Source organism: Larus michahellis, chromosome Z (genome assembly GCF_964199755.1).
Source record: "Larus michahellis chromosome Z, bLarMic1.1, whole genome shotgun sequence".
Lineage (NCBI taxonomy): Eukaryota > Metazoa > Chordata > Aves > Charadriiformes > Laridae > Larus > Larus michahellis.
The window spans coordinates 38,073,338-38,094,919 of NC_133930.1; the positions used below are offsets into that span (position 1 = coordinate 38,073,338).

Genomic DNA, 21,582 nt, shown 5'->3' on the forward strand with positions numbered 1-21,582 from the left:
AGTGTCATGCTGATGGGCTAGTGCAGAATTCGTTCTTTTTTTTTCTAATAAAATGCAAGATCATCCTCAGAATCCGGACTAGTAAAGATGCTGTAACACTTTTTAAAAACCGTATGGCAGTCCAATTTAAATCCAGCATGGTAATTACATTCTGTCTTATGCATTCTTATGTATGATAAAAATACAAATAATTACAGTATTTCCCCCTTCTTTGTATTCTAGAAGTGGAAGAAATTCAGTTCTCATCAGGCTATCCTGACAGCTTAAACGAAATTGAGTATTAAATACAGTCTGCTGAACGGAATGAAGTGCATAGAAGATTTGTATGTGAGAAACTGCACAAACTGTCTATTTGAAAATACCTTTTGACAAAATACTGGACTGGTTTGAATATGCACCAATGTATAGGAAGAACTCAGAGCACTCATGTTCCTTGCCTTTGCAATGAAATTGTTGACTCAGGGCTTCTTAGACTGTTTTTTTATATATTTTTTCTCTTTTGCATGAGGTATCAGTTATTATATAAAGGCTTCCCATTTTGCACAGATCATTCATTTTAATGCCTTTTTTTAAAAAAACCCCAAACCTTTCTGGTATATAGGTAAAAAGAGGAAAGTAAAGGTGCACAATTAAAATCCAATATTGTGTTATCTTAAATCTGCATTCAGTGAATGTTTTGTGTTGGGTACAGAATGGATTTTTGTTAAGGAAATTATAAATATTTTGAAATAATAAAGAAAATAGTATTAGCTACTAGTAATAGCCAACATGTTAAGTGCAATTATTCATGATGACAAATCTCTCTGGGAAACTTTTAATGCTCTGCTGGCAGTTTTTTGTGGTTTTGTATTCTTTTACTATAACAAATATATTTGTCGTCCTTTTAGAGTTAACAAACTCACTTTTAGTGTTCCAGTATAATTCAGTGTAAGCTGCTGACATTTTGAACTATACAAAATGAAAGCCTTTGAAGCCGTACGTTTTCTGGCATACAAGTCTTGGGGATATTTTAATAAATCATTTTGTACACTCACCGAGAATGCACTTACACTTTAGCCAGCCACAGATGCCTTGCATTTATATTAATAGGAAACTGAATTCACACAACTTGTTAATTTTTAAGATTATATGTGTTTGTATGTAAGGTTTTGTTTTGAAATTATTATAACTTCCTAATAAAATGTAACTTTGAAAATCATCTTATTGCTCTGCTGTAGACTTTATAGTTATCAATGTAACAAGAAACAACTGAACCTAATATAATAGCCTGAATTCAATATTTTTAATATGAAGAGAATGAAATGTGTGGGTCACATCACCTAAGACAGCTGACAGAAACCAATCTGATCTACTGCAGGAAGTTGCTGTATTGAGCCACAACAATTATTCTTAACAGCCACCACATTCAAGCTGTTGCTGCAAGATGTGAGCCCTGAAAGTGGGAATAGCCTTTGCTCCTTTCAGAACAAAGTACACATTTTTCCTAACATCCTATAAGGATCAACAGCACCTGGGACAATCTAGCCCCTTGCGGCTTTAGGAAGTTTTCATTTTGGCGACACAAACAATTGAAGGGATTGCTCAATTAAATACATTCAGTACTAACACGTTTATTTGACCACACAGATTGAAGCAGTTTATTATTTCCTAGAGGCTGAAGAAAAGTCAAAAGGAATTGACAGCTTAACTTCCTATCCTAGCTACCTAGAGTCCCCATTGGCAGCTGGTTATGAATGCATCATTCTTGCTATTATTCTGAAAATGAAAGCAACCAGAAACAATAGACTGTTTCCTAAGAGTCAGTACAGTTTTACGGTTTTTCTATAAAGCTTATGCTTTGGTATCAACATTCAGATCAAATTATCTAAGCAGAAAACAAATGAAAATGAAGTGGTTAAAATCATCAGGCTTGGTGGTTCTCAATACTTCTGATGGGACTTTTCTTTAAACGAAATGCAGCACAAAGGATAACTACTGGATTCGTATCTCCAACCATTTATGGAACTCTGCTTCACTCCATGAAAGTAATCAGATTTAGGCTGATATGAATGAGAACATAGGCAAAGTACTCTATTTTGCTCTCCACTAAGCGTTCTCTAGGGACGTCATTGATTTTGTTGATACCACTGAGGGTAGTATTTATCCACAGGGTGTGAAGCACTGACTGAAAAAAAAAAAAAAAAAGCTTTAGTCCTTTAGTCCTTTCTTCAGTAGGGAACAACAGCACTTTTCCACCCATTTCTGCTGCAGGAATTAAAGAACCGAGGGAGAAACTGAAAGATGGCTGTAAATTACTTTAGTGCCTGCTGAATACCACTTTATAAAATAGGAAGTAGTTTCCACAGACTAGTGAAAGACTGGCTGCAAAACATCTGAAAACGAGGGAAGGTTCATTAAGATTTCTCCACTGGCAAACTTCAGTTTTATGGAGGTAAAAAACATTCCATCAGCTCTGTCCAAATAGGAAACTCCCTGTGCAGCTGATTTTTGCCCTAGATCCATTTTTATTTATTATTTGTTCTTTCTCACTGCTGCAGTAGCTGTACAGGGACCACAGCAGGGCAAAGAACAGTTCTGAGACTTGCTATACTGGGCCTGTTTACTGTCTGAAAATTTCTTCAAAAGCTACTGGGGAACCTACAAATAGTTGCTTTGATCCCAGTTGTGGCACAGTCCATAAAATGGAAATGCAAAAGAAACCTTCAAAAGCAGCTGTAACATCCCAAACACTAACAGGCCTGTATTTGATTGTTCTAAATGTAGCTTTGTGCTGGAGTGGAACTCAACTTGTCCTGAGGTCAGAGGAAAGGCTCTTTTATTGCCCTGTTATTTAATACTCTTTTTATTCTTTGAATATTTTCCATTAATTGACATTTTATTGTTACCCTTATTAATTTCCAAAAAGAGGGCCAAATTCAGTTCTCAGCTACACCAATGAAAAACCAGAACAAAGTAAAATATCAGTTATTCTAGCTTTACACTAATGTAAACAAAACTGTATTCTGGCTGACTACAGTGTCACACAAAAATAAACCTAACATAAATACAACTTTACAGTCATGAAGCTTCACTAAGACAGCTCAAGCTGAGCACTAAAATACCTGGCATTTTATCTACCTGGATCTGAACACAGCTCACAAGCGTGACTGCCCACACTTAAGACACCCACTGCCCCAAAAGGACCACTGTGTAAGGTAAAAGGCTGAAAGAGCACTCTTTTCATGCAACATGATACACTGAGTCAAAAAGTTCTACCCCTCACATTTCAAAAAAGAGAAAACATCAATCTTGTCCTAACTCAAACGAAACACTAGGTGTCAGATGTCAAATTTACTTAATTTTAACATTTCCTTTGGAAAAATATTTCAGTTTGTGATTTTAAGTTTCTTAGTTGCTTAAGCATGAATGAATAAACTTTCAATACTCCTTTACATTGCTTTGACTTATATTCATCTTCTTGCTGCTTTCTTCCCAGCCTTCCTCTGTTCTTTTCTTCCTGTGCACCTCCTGCACCTTTCTGTTTTTCCCACCTGCATATGTTTTTTCTGAACATCAGCATTTTAGGTGTCTTTCTTAGCCAACTGCGTATTCTGCTATGTTCCTTTGTTCTCTGCAATGTACTGTGTTACATCTTGCTGCTCTTATGTTCTGTATTAGCTTTTATCTCCTCCCTCTCTTCTTTCAAGAGGCCCTCTTGGACCAAGCACTGCCTACTTTGCGGCCTTCGCCATCTCCTTTTTCCAGCTTTTACCAGCATCCATACTAACCAGACCCTGGAAAATGCTTCCTGACAAATTCTGGGAAAAACACATCTCTTCAGCAGTCTCCAGTGGGAATATGTTGAAATGGTTCTCTGCCTCTCTCTCGTTTGGCTGGAAGTCACCATTACTTAATGAGTCCAACGCTACCATTTTGGTCTGCCAGCTTGAGACATAACTGATTTAGAAGACTACAATTTTTATTGATTAGGACATTACCAACTAATAAACCAACTAATATTCTAATTAGCTAATAAACACACCAATGTAACTAATTTACAATGATAAATTTTGCATTCAGTTACACAGCTATTACAAAGCTATTATCACAAATCTTATGAATGACATACTTCCAATTTTATTATCCTTTCCCCTCTATGCCACATAGTACTAGGGTGCATTTCCAGGGGCCAGGTACCTGGTTCATACTGGGAAAACATTGTTTTCCTTGTAACCTTTCTAGGATAAACCACTCTAGTTATGGGTTGATTCCTTTACCTAGTGCCACTTAAGCACAAGCAGTTTGTTATCTCTGTCTTTCAGCAGTTCTCACCAGACTCCTGTTCCCTTGTAAAATCTTTGGCTAGTTATGAGGCCAGCAGGAATCCTTGGTCCGACAGAAAAAATAAGGCATGTGGGAAAGGTAAGGCACCTGCAGGAGTCTCAGTGACACCGGTGACTGCCCTGCAGTCAAGGTGCCAAAATCTCATACACAACACATTCCTCTAGGATCATTTCTAAAGGACGTCTATCCTTCCTACAGACTTCCTGATCTCTGAAGTAACACCCATAAACAATGTTTTTTCCTGCTATTTTGTTAAAAATTAAGAAAAAGCAAGCAAACCCAGACAAGCGCTGGAACCTGAAAACAAGAAGAGACCACTCGCCCGGAACCCGAGCCTGTCCCCATGAAGGCAGGCAGATAGACACCAAGAAGGCGCCCACTTCAGAAGCCCTGGCCGCCCAACTGCTCGGCTGTGCTGCCACCTCGTGGGGAAGCCGCCACCACCGCTCTCCCCCGCCATGTTCCGTGACCCAGCCGCCGGGGAAAAGGCCGCCAGCGGGCGGTAACAGCCGAGGGGGCCCGGGGGCTGCAGCCCCGAGACCTGCCCAACCGCCTCCCACCCGGCTCGGGGGAGGGGCCTCCCGGAAGCAACCTAAAGGCAAGCCCCGGTGCCGGTCGCCCCTCTTCTGAGGGGTGAGCTCTGTCGGGGCGGCCTCCGGGGGCGCGGCGCCCGACCCGTCACGACCCGCGCCGGCCAAGGGGCGGCCACTGCGCCAGGAGAGCGAGACCGAGACCCCAGCCCCGACCCGCCGCCTATCCGCCTTATTGACTGAAATCGAAAGCAATACAACCTCCCTCTCTCCTCCAGCCAATGGGCAACAGCGCGGCACGCCACAACCCAATGAAAGGCTTCATTGCGTCTTAGTCCCGCCTCCACCGACCAATGAGCGCGCTCCTCACTTGCCCGCCGTTTCCCACCTGCCAATGAGAGCCAGGCGCGGGGCGTGCCCTCGCGGCGGCAGATGCAGGGTGGGCACGGGAGGTGGGGGGGAGGAAGATGGCGGTGGCACCGCCGGGTAAGGGGAGCCTGGGTCCCCGCCAGGTGGGCGTTGGCGGCAGCCTGCGGGCCGTGAGGAGCGCTGAGGCGCGCCCCCACTTCGTTGAGGGCTCCATCGTCAGGATCTTCATGGAGAACTTTCTGTGAGTGCGCGGTCGGCGCTTCCTCCTCCCCGGTGGCGGCGGCCGAGCGGCCGCCATTGGCCGCGGGACGCCTGCGGGCGTGCGGGCTCTCCGCCGTCTCGGAGGTCGGTGGTTAGCCTGCGCGGCCCCGGCTTCCCCCCTCCGCTGGCCCGTTTTAAAGCGTGTGTGGGGCTGGGGAGATGGCGGTTAAGACGGAAGGGCGGAACCTGGAGCGGGGACGCTGTAGTGGCACGGAGCGGGGAGCTGCCCTCGGTTAAACGGGGGCCTTGGCAGGGCCCTGGGTACCGAGACGAGTCGGGGCTGGAAGAGGGAGTGCTTGAAACGCGGGTTTTTTCCTTGGAAGGTGGTGATGCCTTGCTCAGAGTGGGGAGAGGATCTGCTGTGTGGATTACGGGTCCCGTAGGTTCTTATTGCGGTGTCGCATCCCTGGGGGTGCATTCACCGGTGGTGGCCGTGTCAACCCTTCTTCCCCTACGGTGGTGGTGCCTGTTGTCCATGTGAGCCTCTGCGTGCTTTTTTTTCCTCCCCATTAGGTGATTGTCAAGCAGTGGAGGAGGGAAGGGTGCAGAAGATGTTCACAGGGCGGGGGAGGCAGGCCTTGGGAACCGTTAGGATAACGTATTTGTGGTGGTGTGTTTTGTACCAGCTTCTGTGTATTGGGAGTACTGTTCTGGTTGCAGCTATTGTAGTCGATAGTAGAAGTTTTCACACTGTTTTCTTATGGCTGGTGTGCTGATAGCTCCATGTCAGCTTTGGGAACAGTTCTGAGTAGCATAGTTCTTAGGTCACATTACAGATGTCAAATTATGCTTCAAATGTAGTAGTTTAAGCCTCAGCATGAAGGGTTCAAATACCTTCTCTTCCAGAAGTGCATGGATTATGTTGTTTTCTTATCATTAACTGCTTTCTGTTTCTTCTTTGGTGTTAGTGTCTCAGTTCTCTGTTTGTTTGGTATAGTGTGGGAACAGAACATCAAAAGGTGGCATTTATTATAAATTTGGGATGTTAGTTAGTTTAGTTTAGATCATACCAACATTAATGGTTTGTCTTGAATTTGCATGCTGGGGCTTGCTCTCTTCCAGTAGTTGCTATTGCAGTAGGCACGCTGGATGCACACAATGAAAGATGCCTAATACAAGTAAAAAAAAAAAAAAAATCACTGATAACAGGCTAATGTTTTAGATTCTTGTAACTCACAGAATGGTAGGGGTTGGAAGGGACCTCTGGAGATATCTAGTCCAACCCTCCTGCTAGAGCAGGGTCACCTAGAGCAGGTTGCACAGGAATGCATCCAGGCGGGTTTTGAATGTCTCCAGAGACGGAGACTCCACCACCTCTCTGGGCAGCCTCTTCCAGTGCTCTGGCACCCTCAAAGTAAAGAAGTTCCTTCTCATGTTTAGGTGGAACTTCCTATGTTCGAGTTTGTGCCCGTTACCCCTTGTCCTGTCACTGGGCACCACTGAAAAGAGCCTGGCCCCATCCTCCCAACGCCTATCCTTTTAAGTATTTATAACTGTTGATAAGATCCACCCCTCAGTCATCCTTTTTACAGACTGAAGAGACCCAAATCCTTCAGCCTTTCTTCATAAGAGAGGTGTCCCAGTCCCCTAATCATCTTGGTAGCCCTTTGCTGTACCCTCTCCGTCAGTTCCCTGTCCTTCTTGAACCGTGGAGCCGAGAACTGGACACAGTACTCCAGATGCGGCCTCACCAGGGCAGAGTAGAGGGGGATGATGACCTCCCTCGACATGCTTGATAACTCAAGAAAGCTATTGCATGATTTATCAATACAGAGTTCCACAGAGGGAAGGGATGCCATCCAGAGGGAGCTGGACAGGCTTGAGGGGTGGGCCTCTGCAAACCTCATAAAATTCAACAAGGCCAAGTGCATGGTCCTGCACCTGCGTCATGGCAATCCCAGGCATAAATATAGGCTGCGTGGAGAATGGATTGAGAGCAGCCCTGAGGAGAAGGACATGGGGGTGCTGATTGATGAGAAGCTCATCATGACCAGCAACATGCGCTCGCAGCCCAGAAAACCAACTGTGTCCTGGGCCGCATCAAAAGAAGTGTGGCCAGCAGGTCGAGGGAGGTGATTCTGCCCCTCTGCTCTGCTCTGGGAGAGCATCCCACCTGGAGTACTGTGTCCAGCTCTGGAGTCTCCAACATAAGAAGGACATGGACCTGTTGGAACAGGTCCAGAGGAAGGCCACGAAGATGATCTGAGGGCTGGAGCACCTGCGCTATGAGGGAGTTGGGGTTGTTCAGCCTAGAGAAGAGAAGGCTCCGAGGAGACCTTATAGCGGCCTTCCAGTGCCTGAAGGGGGCAGGAAGGATGGGGAGGGACTCTTCATCACGGAGTGTAATGATAGGATAAGGGTTAATGGTTTTAAACTGAAAGAGGGTAGATTTAGATTAGATATTAGGAAGAAATTCTTTACTGTGGGGGTGGTGGCGCACTGGAACAGGTTGCCCAGGGAAGTTGTGGATGCCCCATCCCTGGAAGTGTTCAAGGCCAGGCTGGATGAGGCTTTGAGCAGCCTGGTCTAGTGGGAGATGTCCCTGCCCATGGCAGGGGGATTGGAACTAGGTGATCTTTCAGGTCGCTTCTAACCCGAACCATTCTGTGATTCTTGCAAAGCTTAAGACCCAAGTACGTTGTATGGGTTAGATGAGTGGAATCTTCTGCAACTGCAGTGCAGCATGCAGCTGGAATTCAATGTAGCAGACCTGACTGAATTAACTCAGTTCTCTTTCTGGTTTTTTTTTTTTTATATGTAAAATAATATGACGTGCTAGTGAAGTCAATAGGAATTGTCATTATGTGGCTGGATTTCATTCTTTATGATCATTTGTTTTGAGCCAGTACTCTGGCTGGTAGGAATGTATTCCACAGTGTTTTATTGTAGTGTTAGATTTCACTCAGATTTTCTTACAAAACAGCATTGGAGGACTGAATCTAAATTTGATAAAATTCTCTGTCATATTTAATATAATGATGAAGTGATTTAAGCAAGTAATTTTTTTTCAAGGTGAGGTAGTGTTTATAATGTTCAAAAAATTACTGTGCTTTCCAGGACATATGATGTCTGTGAAGTACATCCAGGACCCAATCTGAACATGATTGTAGGTGCTAATGGAACGGGAAAGTCAAGCATTGTTTGTGCCATCTGCCTGGGACTGGCTGGAAAACCTTCTTTCATAGGGCGAGCTGATAAGGTAACTATGAGCTTCTGTAATTTTCAGGTTTGTTCTGAATTTCATTAAGAGCCCTGTCCAACCGAGGAAAGGGAAAGAGATTGTCTTCCTTGATATGCTTTATTTTTGTAAAAAGTAAGGTGTCCAACTTGTGCAATAACCTGGTCCAGAGACAAAGGCTTTTACCAAAGGGATTTTGTTTTACTTAATTACTTGTTGTTTTGGCTGAATTATGGAATGGAAACACCTGAATTGTACTGGAGCGTCAGCAGACTGGAGGTTACATTTCAAGGTGTCCAAGCCTCCACAGTGGAGAAGGAAAATGCCACCTAGCACATAAATAACGTATGACCAGAAATACCAACTCGGGGAGAAATTAAAAAAAAGTCTAACTTAAATTTCCAAGTGTGTAGAAACTGTAGAAATGACATATCCTTAATGTGTCTGAGAATTTATCTGAAAGCATGGAGCCACTGTTCTTTGATTTAAATGGAAGTTGGATTGTTTTGGGTTGTGCTACTATTATTTTCATTTTTTTGTTCCGAAGGGATCATGTGTTGACATAGTAGGAAGTTTGTATTGTCAAATTTTTAAGTTTTGGTCTTGCTTTCTTGGATATTCTGGTTGGATGGAGTATATTTCAGTAGATTTTTGGAGTACTGAATCTGGGTACCTAAATGATTTTACATATTCTCTGGTTGCAGCTCCGTCTTAAGCAAATGTAAATCTGAAAATAGACTGCATGGCAGCACTGTGTGTTGCTATTTTTATTAGCTTTTCATGTTTATATATATTTTTTTGTATTGTTAGAATTAGCAGTTCTACTAGTAGAGATATTTGGCAATGTCTTTCATTTGTATTGCTTTTGTTCCCTGAATTCATGAGAAATTGCTCTCTGTGGGTCTGCTGATTATAATTTGTTCAGTTTTGGAAGTTGAAATTGATCAGAAATTGTTAACCTGGGGAGAAGTTCTAGTGCTACTAGTTGATAAGGAAGACAATAGTGTGTCTTCCTTTATTTTTAGTTAATACAGAGAGAAAATAAAGTTTATGTTTTAAATGTAAGTTTTCGATAAAATATCCCATTACAGCAACTCTATTATACAAATACATATTTTTGTAAGAGATTACATTTTAATACACTGTTATTTTACAATAATAATTTCTATAATTAATTTTGTAGGTTGGCCTCTTTGTAAAGCAGGGGTGCTTGAAAGGTCTAGTAGAAATTGAACTGTAAGTAGTAAAATTGCATTTCCTCATACATTTTTAATTAGATTATTTCCCCACACAGTTATTCACAAAGTTGTGGAAAAAAAAATCTAGTATACAGAGGTCTGTCTTTAAGCTGATGATTTCCTTTTTTTCTTTTTTTCTTTTTTTTTTTTTTTAAATACAGACTTTGAAATTTTAAGGTTAAATAATTACCACATAAGAAATCAGCAGTGATGGCTGGTCTTGATTTATTTCACTTTCTGAAGCATTTTACCTTGTCCTGATGTACAAAGAATATATAGATAAAGATTGAAGTTTGTGGTGTGTTTAGCTTCTGATTTCATTTAGGGTTCAATTGATTTAGATACAGTCAGTTCTGCAATCATGACGTAGTGGCTGGAAATTATTTTTAAAGAAGAAAACAGAAAGACAAAGTCTAAATTTTAAAACTAAATGTTCTGCCCTCACTGTCTTGTACTGATACTGCTGGTATGAGGGACTCCTCTACATTCTTACTGAAAGCATCGCATACTGAAACCAAAGAATAAAAAAAAATAGTAGATCTAACTAATTCCCAGTTAATGCATTTTTCTTGGTAAGCTTTTGCAAAACAGAGCAACCAAAAATCATGTGGACTTACTCTATAAAATTCCATCATTAACTTGTGGTTATAGGGCAATATTACATGCTTCCTGTAAGTATTTTTTTTTTTGACAGCTGAAGAGACACTATCCTAATAGAGTTCCTAAATCTAAAAAAAAAAAAAAAAGATCTTAAGGTGGAGCTGCAATAGCACAGGTAGTTTTGATAAGTCTTAACCTGATCTTTTTGCTGAACTAAATAGAACATAGAGCTAATCAACTGATTCAAAGCTTGAGTTAATTTGTGTAACAATTGGCCACCCTGATCAGATTGGATAAAAAAAAAAAATGTGTTCAGGAAAAAAGATATACTGGAACAAGTCTTTGAAAAAATCCTATCCAGTTTCATTCTTGTGGGAGTGATCAAGTAAGATATTCTTTGGAGACTGGCCAAGCAATGGGTCAGGAGGTAGGATGTCTTTCAGGTAGATGACATGATTGTTTCAACATAGATACGTCCCAACGTTACTTGAAAGTCTGAAGAAAGACTTTCAGTGTGTCAAGACTTCGTGTTTTTACTGTAGTGGTTTCAGTGTAATCCAGTCCTTTGTCTAACTGGTAGAAAATACTTAAATGCAACACATAGGGTGAGAGAGCTATGATGCAGCAGATAGCTTTTTGACAGGAATTTTAAAATTTGAGTTCTATAGGCATGCTCTGTCTTAGTTGCATTTGGCCCTTGGATTGTAACTAAAATCAGGAGTTATAGTAGCAAAAAGTCCTTAATTTGATCCAAGAAAGGAGCATGGCCTTGTAGGTTTTTTGGAGGAAGTCTGGTATATTCAAATAAGGTAGTGGATACTTGTGAGTGAGTAATGATATAGTCTTCAAGAAGTAGGCTCATAGCTCATATCCCTATGGCACTTAGAAGCTGTTGAATTACTCTCTTCTACTTCGAACTCTATTCTTGAGTCTCCTAAGATACATGGCCTCCAAACTGTTATGAGCCCTTATCCTTCATCCTTAACAATATGCTGACTGAACAGGCACTAGCCTATTTCTAAATGAAAATGGTGACCAAAATTTCAAGAGTTTTTGACTATCTCATTGCTCATTTGTTATTGATGCATTTTAACCAGGCTAAATTTTTGAAGATCAGCGTTGCGCACAACTGATGTATGTTTACCATTCTTTAAAAGCAGAAAATGAGAACAAATTAGTATTTTTCATGCTGTATGATACTATTTTTATTCCCAAATGGAATGTATATGCAGGGCTTATTGATGCAGTTCTGTACACTAATATTCTTTTATGTTAAAGGCGTAGCATTAGTGTTTACCTCCTGCATACCAATTTTAAAATGTACTAAATGTCATGTAAAAATACACTTTATATAACTATTCACATCTGTAACAACATTTAAGTGGTTCTACATTCAGCATGAATATGTCATTTATGTAAATAATTTCCTCTGAGTTAAGATTTGCAGATATTCTTGATGTTTTACTTGTGAGATTAATTAAACACTGAAGTTCTGGATGTTTTCTGAAACATGAAATGTGAATCAGCTGCTACTGTCCAGTTAATTTGTATTAAACATTTAGGTACCTTAAAGTTTTAATACCATTACTCTAACGTACTTTGACACTTAGTAACATTTCTTTTTATTAATCAGGTCTAAGACACCTGACAATATCATTATCACACGTGAGATTCAGGTGTTGAACAACACATCGGCATGGTTTATCAACAGAAAGCCAGCAACCCTGAAAACAGTAGAAGAGCAGATAGCAGCCTTAAACATTCAGGTGGACAATTTGTGCCAGTTTCTTCCTCAGGTATGAATGAATTTTGAAAGACAGTGGGTGCAAATGGATTGCTGTGTTTTGAGAGGGTTTGTTGCTTCTTAGCTTTTGTAGCACTTCAGTGATTTAATGGGACAGTGCAAAGAATGAGAGGGATGAGGTAGCCATACTGCTGTGATGGTGAAAGAAAGGAGGAACTGTGTGACTGTTAAGGATCACTATTTGGATGGTTTTGTACCTGCTGTCAGTTGACACTGAAAGGAAAGCTGCTGATGTTCCCCATGTTGATATTTGAGTAGCAGCACTAATGGTGGTATCTCTGTGTCCTGTCTGTGCTGCTGTATGGATGTTGTTAAACAACAAATCTGTAGGGAAGTTTTTTAAGGTCTTGAGTTCTAGCACTGTCTCTGTACCTTCACTTGCCTGGTTCCTGTAGTTCTGCATCCCTGACTTTTCTCTGGTTATATCCAGTCAGTTCTTCAGGATTGGATCCTGTACTTGGTAAGTGAAGGGGAAGAGTGGTCTGGATTTCTTTCTTCAAAAAACAGAAAGCAGTCCTACTAAATGACTCTAGAGTTGCAACAGATACTGCTACTGTAGCCTTTTTGGTAATGTCTGTGGCTCAGCAGTTTCTTGAGCAACAGCATAGGACTTACAGGTATTTAGGATCAAATTATGTAAGTGTAAAATCATCCTGATGGAAAATAGCTCCTCAAGGAGAGAGAAAATTAAAGAATAATTCAAGCAGTTTCTGTGTCTGAATCCATGCTCAGGCACGTCAGGATTTCTGTGCAGATAACTAAGTTGCCTCACAGTTGCACTTTAAAAAACGCTGTGACAGGTTCCTTCCTAAGACCCTCCCAGTTCAGTGAATCATCAGGGATGGTAGTAAAAGGAAACCTTATCAGAGCCTAACCAACCATAGGTTTATTGTTCTATTCGAGGTGAAGTGCATTCAAGAAGACATGCTGAAAACCATGAAAATTTAGAAAGCTTGTATTGCAGAAACAAATATTCAGGAGGGGGGGGGATTTGTTTATGTATTCATGATATTTGTTTAGAGTAGAACTTTCTGCATACTCTACCAAAGTAACTTTTCTATTTAAAACAGCTTTTTTTCTTTGGTACATAAATGTCAGTTCAGTGAATATTACTGTGTTGAAAATTTTGGTTCATGTGCTCTCTGCCACTGCAGCAATGGTAAGCACATCTTTCATTCCAGTCGTGGTTCTGAGCTGTTCCTCTGCCTCACATAGCAGCAATGCTTTCTGATACCCTTGGCTGCTAGCCTTAATATTAACTTCTACATTGGTCAACTTTTGAGCTAAGCATTTATACTGGGAAGTATACAGCAGCCTGAGAACCAACATTAAGAATACAGTGGAATAAAAACTTTAATTGTCTGTGCTAAACTGTCTTATTCAGAAGAATGTTAGCCAATTCAAAAATAATGAACCAACCCATGTCTTCAACAGCTACCCTCAAAAGCTGTCAAATTTAAGCTTGAATCATTCCAGAACAGCTCCAAGAAAACCGTGTATGAAATCTTAAAAATGTTTAGGAGGGTTTTGTTGCTAGTCTAGGAGGTGGGCATCCTATGCTTAACTTCACTGGCATAGAACTGTGAGTCAGGTGGTGTTCATGATAAATTGGTATGGGATTTAAATCCAGTATTACTGTATTGCACTGTTCTAACTAATACTGTATTTTTGTAACTGTTTTTTTATTTTGTAGGACAAAGTTGGAGAATTTGCAAAACTGAGTAAGATTGAGTTACTTGAAGCTACCGAAAAATCCATTGGTCCTCCAGAAATGTACCAATTTCACTGTGAACTGAAAAACTTCAGAGAAAAGGAAAGAGAACTGGAGGTAAACATGTACAGTATAGAGATAGAGGGCGGTGACTGTAGGGAAATTAGCATAATAAAATGTAACATGAGATCTTACCGAATTAGAAAGTAGTATTTATTTCCAAAGTCTGGGGTAAGTTGATTTTTACCAAATCATACTCATCTTTTCTCAGAATTTATTCACTCCGACACTCACATGCTTGTAAGCACGAAGACACGTGTGCAAGTGTTCTGGACACAGAAGACGAGGGATCATAGAATCATAGAATCATTTAGGTTGGAAAAGACCCTTGGGATCATTGAGTCCAACCACCAACTCCATTCTACAAAGTTCTCCCTTACACCATATTCCCCAACACCACATCTAAATGAGTCTTAAACACATCCAGGGATGGTGACTCCACCACCTCCCTGGGCAGCCTGTTCCAGTGTCTAACCACTCTTTCCGTGAAGAATTTTTTCCTAATGTCCAGCCTAAACCTACCCTGCTGCAGCTTGAAGCCATTCCCTCGTGTTCTATCGCTAATTACCTGTGAGAAGAGACCAGCACCAACCTCTCTACAATGTCCTTTCAAGTAGTTGTAGAGAGTGATGAGGTTTCCCCTCAGCCTCCTCTTCCTCAAACTAAACAGTCCCAGCTCCTTCAATCACTCCTCATAAGATTTATTCTGCAGGCCCTTCACCAGCTTCGTTGCCCTCCTCTGCACTCGCTCCAGCACCTCGATATCTCTCTCGTATTGAGGTGCCCAGAACTGGACACAATACTCAAGGTGTGGCCTCACCAGTGCTGAGTCCAGGGGGACAATGACCTCCCTACTTCTGCTGGTCACACTATTTCTAATACAAGCCAGGTTGCCATTGGCCCTCTTGGCCACCTGGGCATACTGCTGGCTCATGTTCAGCTGCTTGTCAGTTAGAACCCCCAGGTCCTTTTCTGCCAGGCAGCTCTCCAGCCTCACTTCCCCAAGCCTGTAGTGATGCATGGGGTTGTTGTGGCCCAAGTGCAGGACCTGGCACTTGGCCTTGTTGAAGCTCATTCCATTAGCATTGTCCCATCGGTCCATTCTATCCAAGTCTCTCTGTAGAACCTCCCTATCCTCATGTAGATCAACACTCCTGCTTAGCTTGGTGTCATCTGCAAACTTGCTGATGATACACTCTATGTCCTTAACACATAGAATGTGTTGGGTTGGAAGGGACCTTTAAAGGTCATCTAGTCCAACCCCCCTGCAGTAAGCAGGGGCTTCAACTAGATCAGGTTGCTCAGAGCCTCATCAAGTCTGGCCTTGAATGTCTCAGGGATGGGGCCTCCACCATCTCTCTGGGCAACCTGTTCCAGTGTCTCACCACCCTCATTGTAAAGAACTTCTTCCTAATGTCTAATTTAAACCTACCCTGCTCTAATTTAAAGCCATTGCCCCTTGTCCTATCGCTACGTGCCCTTGCAAACAGCCCCTGCCCAGCTTTCCTGTAGGCCCCCTTCAGGTACTGGAAGGCCACTATGAGGTCTTCCTGGAGCCTTCTCTTCTCCAGGCTGAACAATCCCAACTCTCTCAGTCTGTCCTCATAGGAGAGGTGCTCCAGCCCTTTGATTATCTTTGTGGCCCTCCTCTGGACCTGTTCCAATCGCTTCCTGTCCTTCTTGTGCTGAGGACTCCAGAGCTGGACGCAGCACTGCAGGTGGGGTCTCACCAGGGCAGAGTAGAGGGGGAGAATCACCTCTCTTGTTCTGCTGGCCACAAATGCCTGTTGTCAAGTACTCATCACTTCTCTGGGATTCTTGACTGGCAACAACTTCTCTGGACTGATCTTCTCTGCCTTTTAGAAGTCATTAGCTGGTATAGGGTGGTCCTTTGCTTTAATCTTGCTGACTTCAACTTCCATAAATTATGGACAATATTGTTGCCTGCTAACTCTTTTTCCTTGTTTGGAATGTTAATAGACAAAGAGGAGAAGGGAGAGTGTATGCAATAAGCTGCAACCTTGTTGCCATCCTGGTTTAAGAAGGCAGAGTCTTTCCCTGACAGTTACTTGTACCGTGATCTTACCAGAGCACAAGCTTAGTCATCTTTGCAGAAATAATGTGATCCTTGCTATTACTGCTGCGAATGCTGTCTTGGGAACAGTGTCTGTTGTTAGCCATACAGGCCATTCTTTTAATCCTTTGTTGTGCTGTTTCTTCTTATGCTTGTGTGCGTGCATGCATTTCCACTCATACATACTATGTTCACATACCAGCATTAATGGTTCTGTTGCAAATCTCTGCAAGACCTTCCACAAGCATTTTTGCTACTTGTAGTTGTCAAAAGCAGTTATGGTGGTTTAGAAATGTCTAGATTAATGGAGGCTTGAGCTGTAGGGAGTAACTTCCTGAGAAAAAAATAAAATATTTTCTTCAGTTTAAGATTTCTTTTTAAATTGGATTTGTTTTCAAAGAAAATATGTGATAAACGTACTTGAAAAAGCTGTAAAACTTCCTAGTTGGGTTGTTCCCCTCTAACTACTGCTATACTAAAATGTCCTCTCTAGTCTTAAATTTCTGCTTTAATGTACAGGTGAGGTGCGGACTATTTCTGAAAAGTCTTTTCACAAAGTAGGTACTGTAAAACATGAAAATGTATATTCTTACAGAACTTGTGCAGAGACAAAGCTAACTCTTTGGAGAAAATGAGACAGAGGATTGAACGATACAAACAAGATGTTGAGAGATACCATGAGCGCAAGCGCCATCTAGACTTAATTGAGATGCTTGAGAGGAAGAGGCCTTGGGTGGTAAGTTCTATTTTCTTTTCAGTGTTTTTCCTACCTATCCTATTTTTCCTAATACCGCAATATTAGAAATATGCCAAAAGTTTCTTTAAAAGAAATTTGACCAGAGTAACTTGTACATCATTACAATTGCTTGGTGCAAACACGCCAGGTCTTGAAATACTGTTCTTGACCAGACTTTGATCAGAGATTTTCTTGCATATGTAGCTGGACTGAAGAAGTTTGTTGAGAAGTAACTTAACTAGTTACTGCCCATTTAGGAAAGCCAGTAATATGAGCCAAGAATAGTACTCCTTTTATTCCTTGCAGGCACAACTGGCTTAATTTAAGCTGTGCTTAGGCAGTTCCACTTACTTCTTTCAGCTGTAACTTCTTTTTACAGAACGCGTTTTTTGTGTTGTTTGGTTTTTTTGGATTTTTTTTCCTGTTTTTTTTTTTTACAAGTTGCCTTCCCCCTTTGCTAATTTTAATTTATTAATTGAGGTTCGGTGTGCATGACATAAACCATGGTGAATATAGGTTGCCAGTCTCAAAAATGTTGGCATTTGGAGAGATGGAAATTTTAAACTAATTTAACAAATTTAAAAGAGCCTAGAATCAAGGTAATTTATACAAAGCACAATAAGTCTTTCTGAACAGCACTACAATCATCAGGTTGTAGTTTGGTTTAATATTGAATGGTTGGACTGATTAAATTATTTATAAACAGTTTAAGTGTTGTGGATTTTATTATATTGAAGCAATGTGTTGTTTGCCTTGTTTGCAAGTTTTATAGAATTCATGAAATACAGAACTTCAAAAAATTTACATATAGTATTTGTGGAGGATGCAAAAAACTTTTATAAGGTACTTTGCAATTTTGCAGATAATGAAGCCTCACATGGGTATACAAAGAACTTTATGTCCCTTGTAGCTTGGAAGGGCAATTGGATTCAGGGAAGGTAACTTCACTGCCTTCAAACCTTCGTGCTAGCAGCACAGAGGGATATAGGAGCAGCAACTGAAATAGATGTATGGTGGTAGGTGCTAAGGAGGTGGGCTATACGCACTGTGCTGTTAGGATTGGACTTCTGCACTTGCTGAATGATGCAGGTCTTCGCTACTAGACATAAATTAGCCTGGCTTAGTTAACAAGAAGAGAGTTATTTTATTAGGAGAGATGCAAGTCTTGAATAGTTAATGTGGACTGGTACTGATTGTTCTCTACTTCAAGATATTTGCAGATGCAGAACTCTGAAGGCTGATCAGAAACTGGCAGGGGGAAACTAAGTTAAGACTCTTGTCTGCTGTCAGTTAGATTGCCTTCCATAAGTTTGAGAACAGTGCTGTTATTTATGTGTTTCTTAAGCAAGTTTAGACAAACTTCTTCACACCTTGCTCTTTCACAGCTGTCTTCTAGACAGTTTGCATTGCTGAGTATATTAAATACTTTTGGTGGGGACACTCAATTAGGAGAAGTTTAACTTTTTGGCCGCTGAATCCGTAGAAACAACAGTGTGTTTTGACACCTGCGTGAAGTTCCAATTTGCAGTACAGAAATCAATAGTGTGTACCAGATTGTTTACCAGAAGTCACTTGCCTGTGGATAATCTACAGTTGAAATCAAGGGTCATCAATGTAATTGTTTTACTAGGTAGAAGATATTTGACCTACAGGCTGCAACAAAATTTCACGTTCCATTGCAATCTTCAGTGTACAAGATTGTTGCTATTTTGTGGTTTGTCAAATCCTTCTTATAGAAGATCTCTTGGTATCCTCCTAGATTGTGAAATACCAAACTCTCTCTAAAAGAAATGCGTTCTCTTACAAGGGCATATTTCTTTATCATCTGACCTAGCACTGTTTAATCTTAAGAATAAATGTTTTTAATGTCTTAAAATTGGGCTCAGTAAAGTTGAGAGTAGCGCGGGAGTTTATTCTTCCTTCTGTGGATCTTCTCCTCCTATCCTCCCCAAAAGGTAGGTGTCTACTTGTAGATGAAACATACCTGGCTGTTTAGAATTGCCTTTGTAACAAAAGAGAATAGCTAGGTGAGACTCCAAAATAGCCAGGAGGCAGATGTATAAACACTGCACTATTTTACTAAATGGAGAAGACAAGCAGCCTGAAAACAGGTCAGATGAAATATGACAGTAGATTATCTCTCGGTCCTAGTGGAAAAGAGGAAGTCTAGTGCTGAACTTCTGTATGTGGAGAATTTTACACCATTTTTATATACGTCTATGCCGAATAGGCTTTTGAGCATCTGCTTTAAATTCCATGAAATGGACCCTAGGAGTACAAGGGTACAAAGGTACAGTATTTCAAGTACAAGTATCATGATTAGGATTCGAGGATTTAGGGGGCATTTTAAGTTCTTATGTGTACCTTAATGGGAATTCCATGAAATGATTGTGTCATCTACAATCAGTGAGCAGATTTAAGGAGCTACAGTTTTTTTGACATAGCCCTTCTTTTGTAGGGTCTTAAAGAAAAGGGGTTTCTTACCCCTCAAAGCTTAAGTTTAAGGTAATAAGGAATACCATAAGGTATACTGTTTTAAGGTAGCGTAGCAGTGGGAGGTGCTGTTCCTCCCACTGTAAATGTCCTGAAAGCGTGTAATTCTGAAAATGTGTTTTGACCAAGTCGTATCCATTCTTCTTTTCTTCCTCTTCCATTCACAATTGGTAATAGCTTTGTTATATAGTTTAGGCAAAAATATCTCTTGGGAGGGCTGGAATCCTTTGGAAGTTCTGCAGATCTTTAGCTAAGTGCATAATTACAGGCATCAAGGTTATTTGCTTAAAGGTTACCCAAATACAGAGGTCTACTGGCAGTCAGGTTTTCTTAAGGTGTTAAAGGGATTTGCTGTATAAAAACCATATCATGACAATTTCTACAGAAACTTGCCTGTACTTTGTATCTGAAGAAATGAGGTTTAATTGTATGTGTGTGCATTTTCTTTAACCTTGAAATATAATACCTTATTTAAAGAAGGGCTGAATTTTAGGCTTATTCTATCAGCTAAGTGGAAGTACAAGTGCTTTACCTCTGTAACTTTGTAATGGTGGCTACTGATTGTACTGCACATCATAGAATTATAGTAGCTTTCTTCAAATACTTTTTGGCTTTATCAGAAAGATTTTATGAAGAAAGAATTTGGATTTAATAGCCTAAGTTGATTTATTTGTGAGTAATCGTGTGTGTTTACAAACAGGGTAATTAAATAACTAATTAGGAAAAAATAGTAGCAGATAAAGCAAAGTTTGTTGTTACATATAAAGCTTGCAGGGTATCTTTATTATTTTTTTAATTCTCCAAAGCTTGTAACAATCCAGGCATATGCTCTAAATCAGGAGCTTTCTTCAGCATCTGCCAAATCCAACAGCTCTCCCTTCTTGTGTACTCCCATGTGCATGTATCTACTCCTCCTCCCTCTGGTCTTCTGAGTATCTTTTTTTTTTTTTTTTTCTCCTGAACCCTTAACACTCCTTGAAAGTCATGTTCTTTTTTTGGTGGTTTTTTTTTGGTTGGTTGATTGGTTTTGGGTTTTTGGGGGGCATTGTTTGTTTTGTTTGGGGCGGTTGGGTGTTTGTTGTTGTTTTTTTTTTTTTTTTTTTCCCCCCTCCAGAGTGCATAACACACAAAAAAATCACTAGTAATGACTCCGTCAGCCTAAATTCCCACTTCTTGGACTGGACGTTCTTGGTCACCACACTGCTTACCATCTCTTTCTTCTCACGAATGCATCTCCAGTTAAACTCCCTACATGGTGACTTCTGTGATATTTGTGGTGTATGGCGGAGTTCTTGTTTGTTTTCCAAAGTTCTGTTCCGCTCTGTCTCTCTGCTTGGTTTACTTCAGGGTTATGTCTGTTACTGGCTCTGATGATCTGTCCAGCTCCTTCCTTTCCTTTCTCCTGAAGTTTTCTGTGGTTATTTGCTCCTTAGCTTGAGGACTTCTGCCTAAGTAGTGCTCAAACTATGGACAGAAGGGCTAAAGAATTACTTTTTCCACACCGATCCCAAATGGACTTAGAGGCAAGGTAATTGCAGACAAATTGGTCATTTCTTCTGCTACTTAAATTGCGTATTATTTAAGAACGATTAAATGTTTGTGCTTGTTCACTGGGGACTAAATGATCCCTACATCTGCAAGTCATAGTGATTAGTAACAGGAGGATTACTTAAGTAGTTTCTCTAATATTAGCTTCTGAATGAGATTTTTCTCCTAAAAACTCATGTACAATTTTATAAAATGTTAGAGCAGTATAAAATACTGGAATAGAAGACAAAAGTGTTTAATTGCTTTGCTTTCAATTCCTCCAAGGAATATGAAAATGTTCGTCAGCAGCATGAGGAAGTGAAACAAAGCCGAGACCAAGCCAAGGAAGAATTGAAGAGTCTGAAAGAATTGCAGTCCCCAGTGACACAAAAAATCCAAGAAACTGAAGAATATTTTAAGAGCCTGGATATGAAAATCAGAGATAAGGTAGGCATTTTAAGTTCTCAGTTAACATATGTAATATTTCAGGTGTTCCATGTTCAGCTTTGTAAAGTGTAAACCTCTTTCTTTCTAGTATGCCATAATGATGTGTTTCAGAAGACATTTCTCTGAAGTAATCATGCCCTTGGCTTTCACTGCTTTCTCCATATCTCTGTTCCATTAAAAGCAGTAATATTCAATGAATGCATTTCATAGCAAACCTTCAGTAGCAACACT

At 40.7% G+C, this 21,582-nt stretch overlaps 2 protein-coding genes across 2 annotated transcripts in view; both read left to right on the forward strand.

Annotated features, from left to right (window-relative positions):
* Window positions 1-1,198, forward strand: part of MAMDC2 (MAM domain containing 2) — a 64,569-nt gene extending 63,371 nt beyond the window's left edge. The window contains exon 14 of the mRNA XM_074569362.1: window positions 223-1,198. Within this exon, the coding sequence (XP_074425463.1) occupies window positions 223-284 (62 nt within the window). The 3' untranslated portion in view covers window positions 285-1,198. The remainder of the gene's footprint in view (window positions 1-222) is intronic.
* Window positions 1,199-5,262: 4,064 nt separating this feature from the next.
* The window catches only part of SMC5 (structural maintenance of chromosomes 5), a 55,165-nt gene continuing 38,845 nt past the window's right edge, over window positions 5,263-21,582 (forward strand). The window contains exons 1-7 of the mRNA XM_074570200.1: window positions 5,263-5,463; window positions 8,541-8,682; window positions 9,845-9,897; window positions 12,133-12,295; window positions 13,997-14,131; window positions 16,744-16,884; window positions 21,190-21,351. Coding sequence (XP_074426301.1) covers window positions 5,321-5,463; window positions 8,541-8,682; window positions 9,845-9,897; window positions 12,133-12,295; window positions 13,997-14,131; window positions 16,744-16,884; window positions 21,190-21,351 — 939 coding nt within the window. The 5' untranslated portion in view covers window positions 5,263-5,320. The remainder of the gene's footprint in view (window positions 5,464-8,540; window positions 8,683-9,844; window positions 9,898-12,132; window positions 12,296-13,996; window positions 14,132-16,743; window positions 16,885-21,189; window positions 21,352-21,582) is intronic.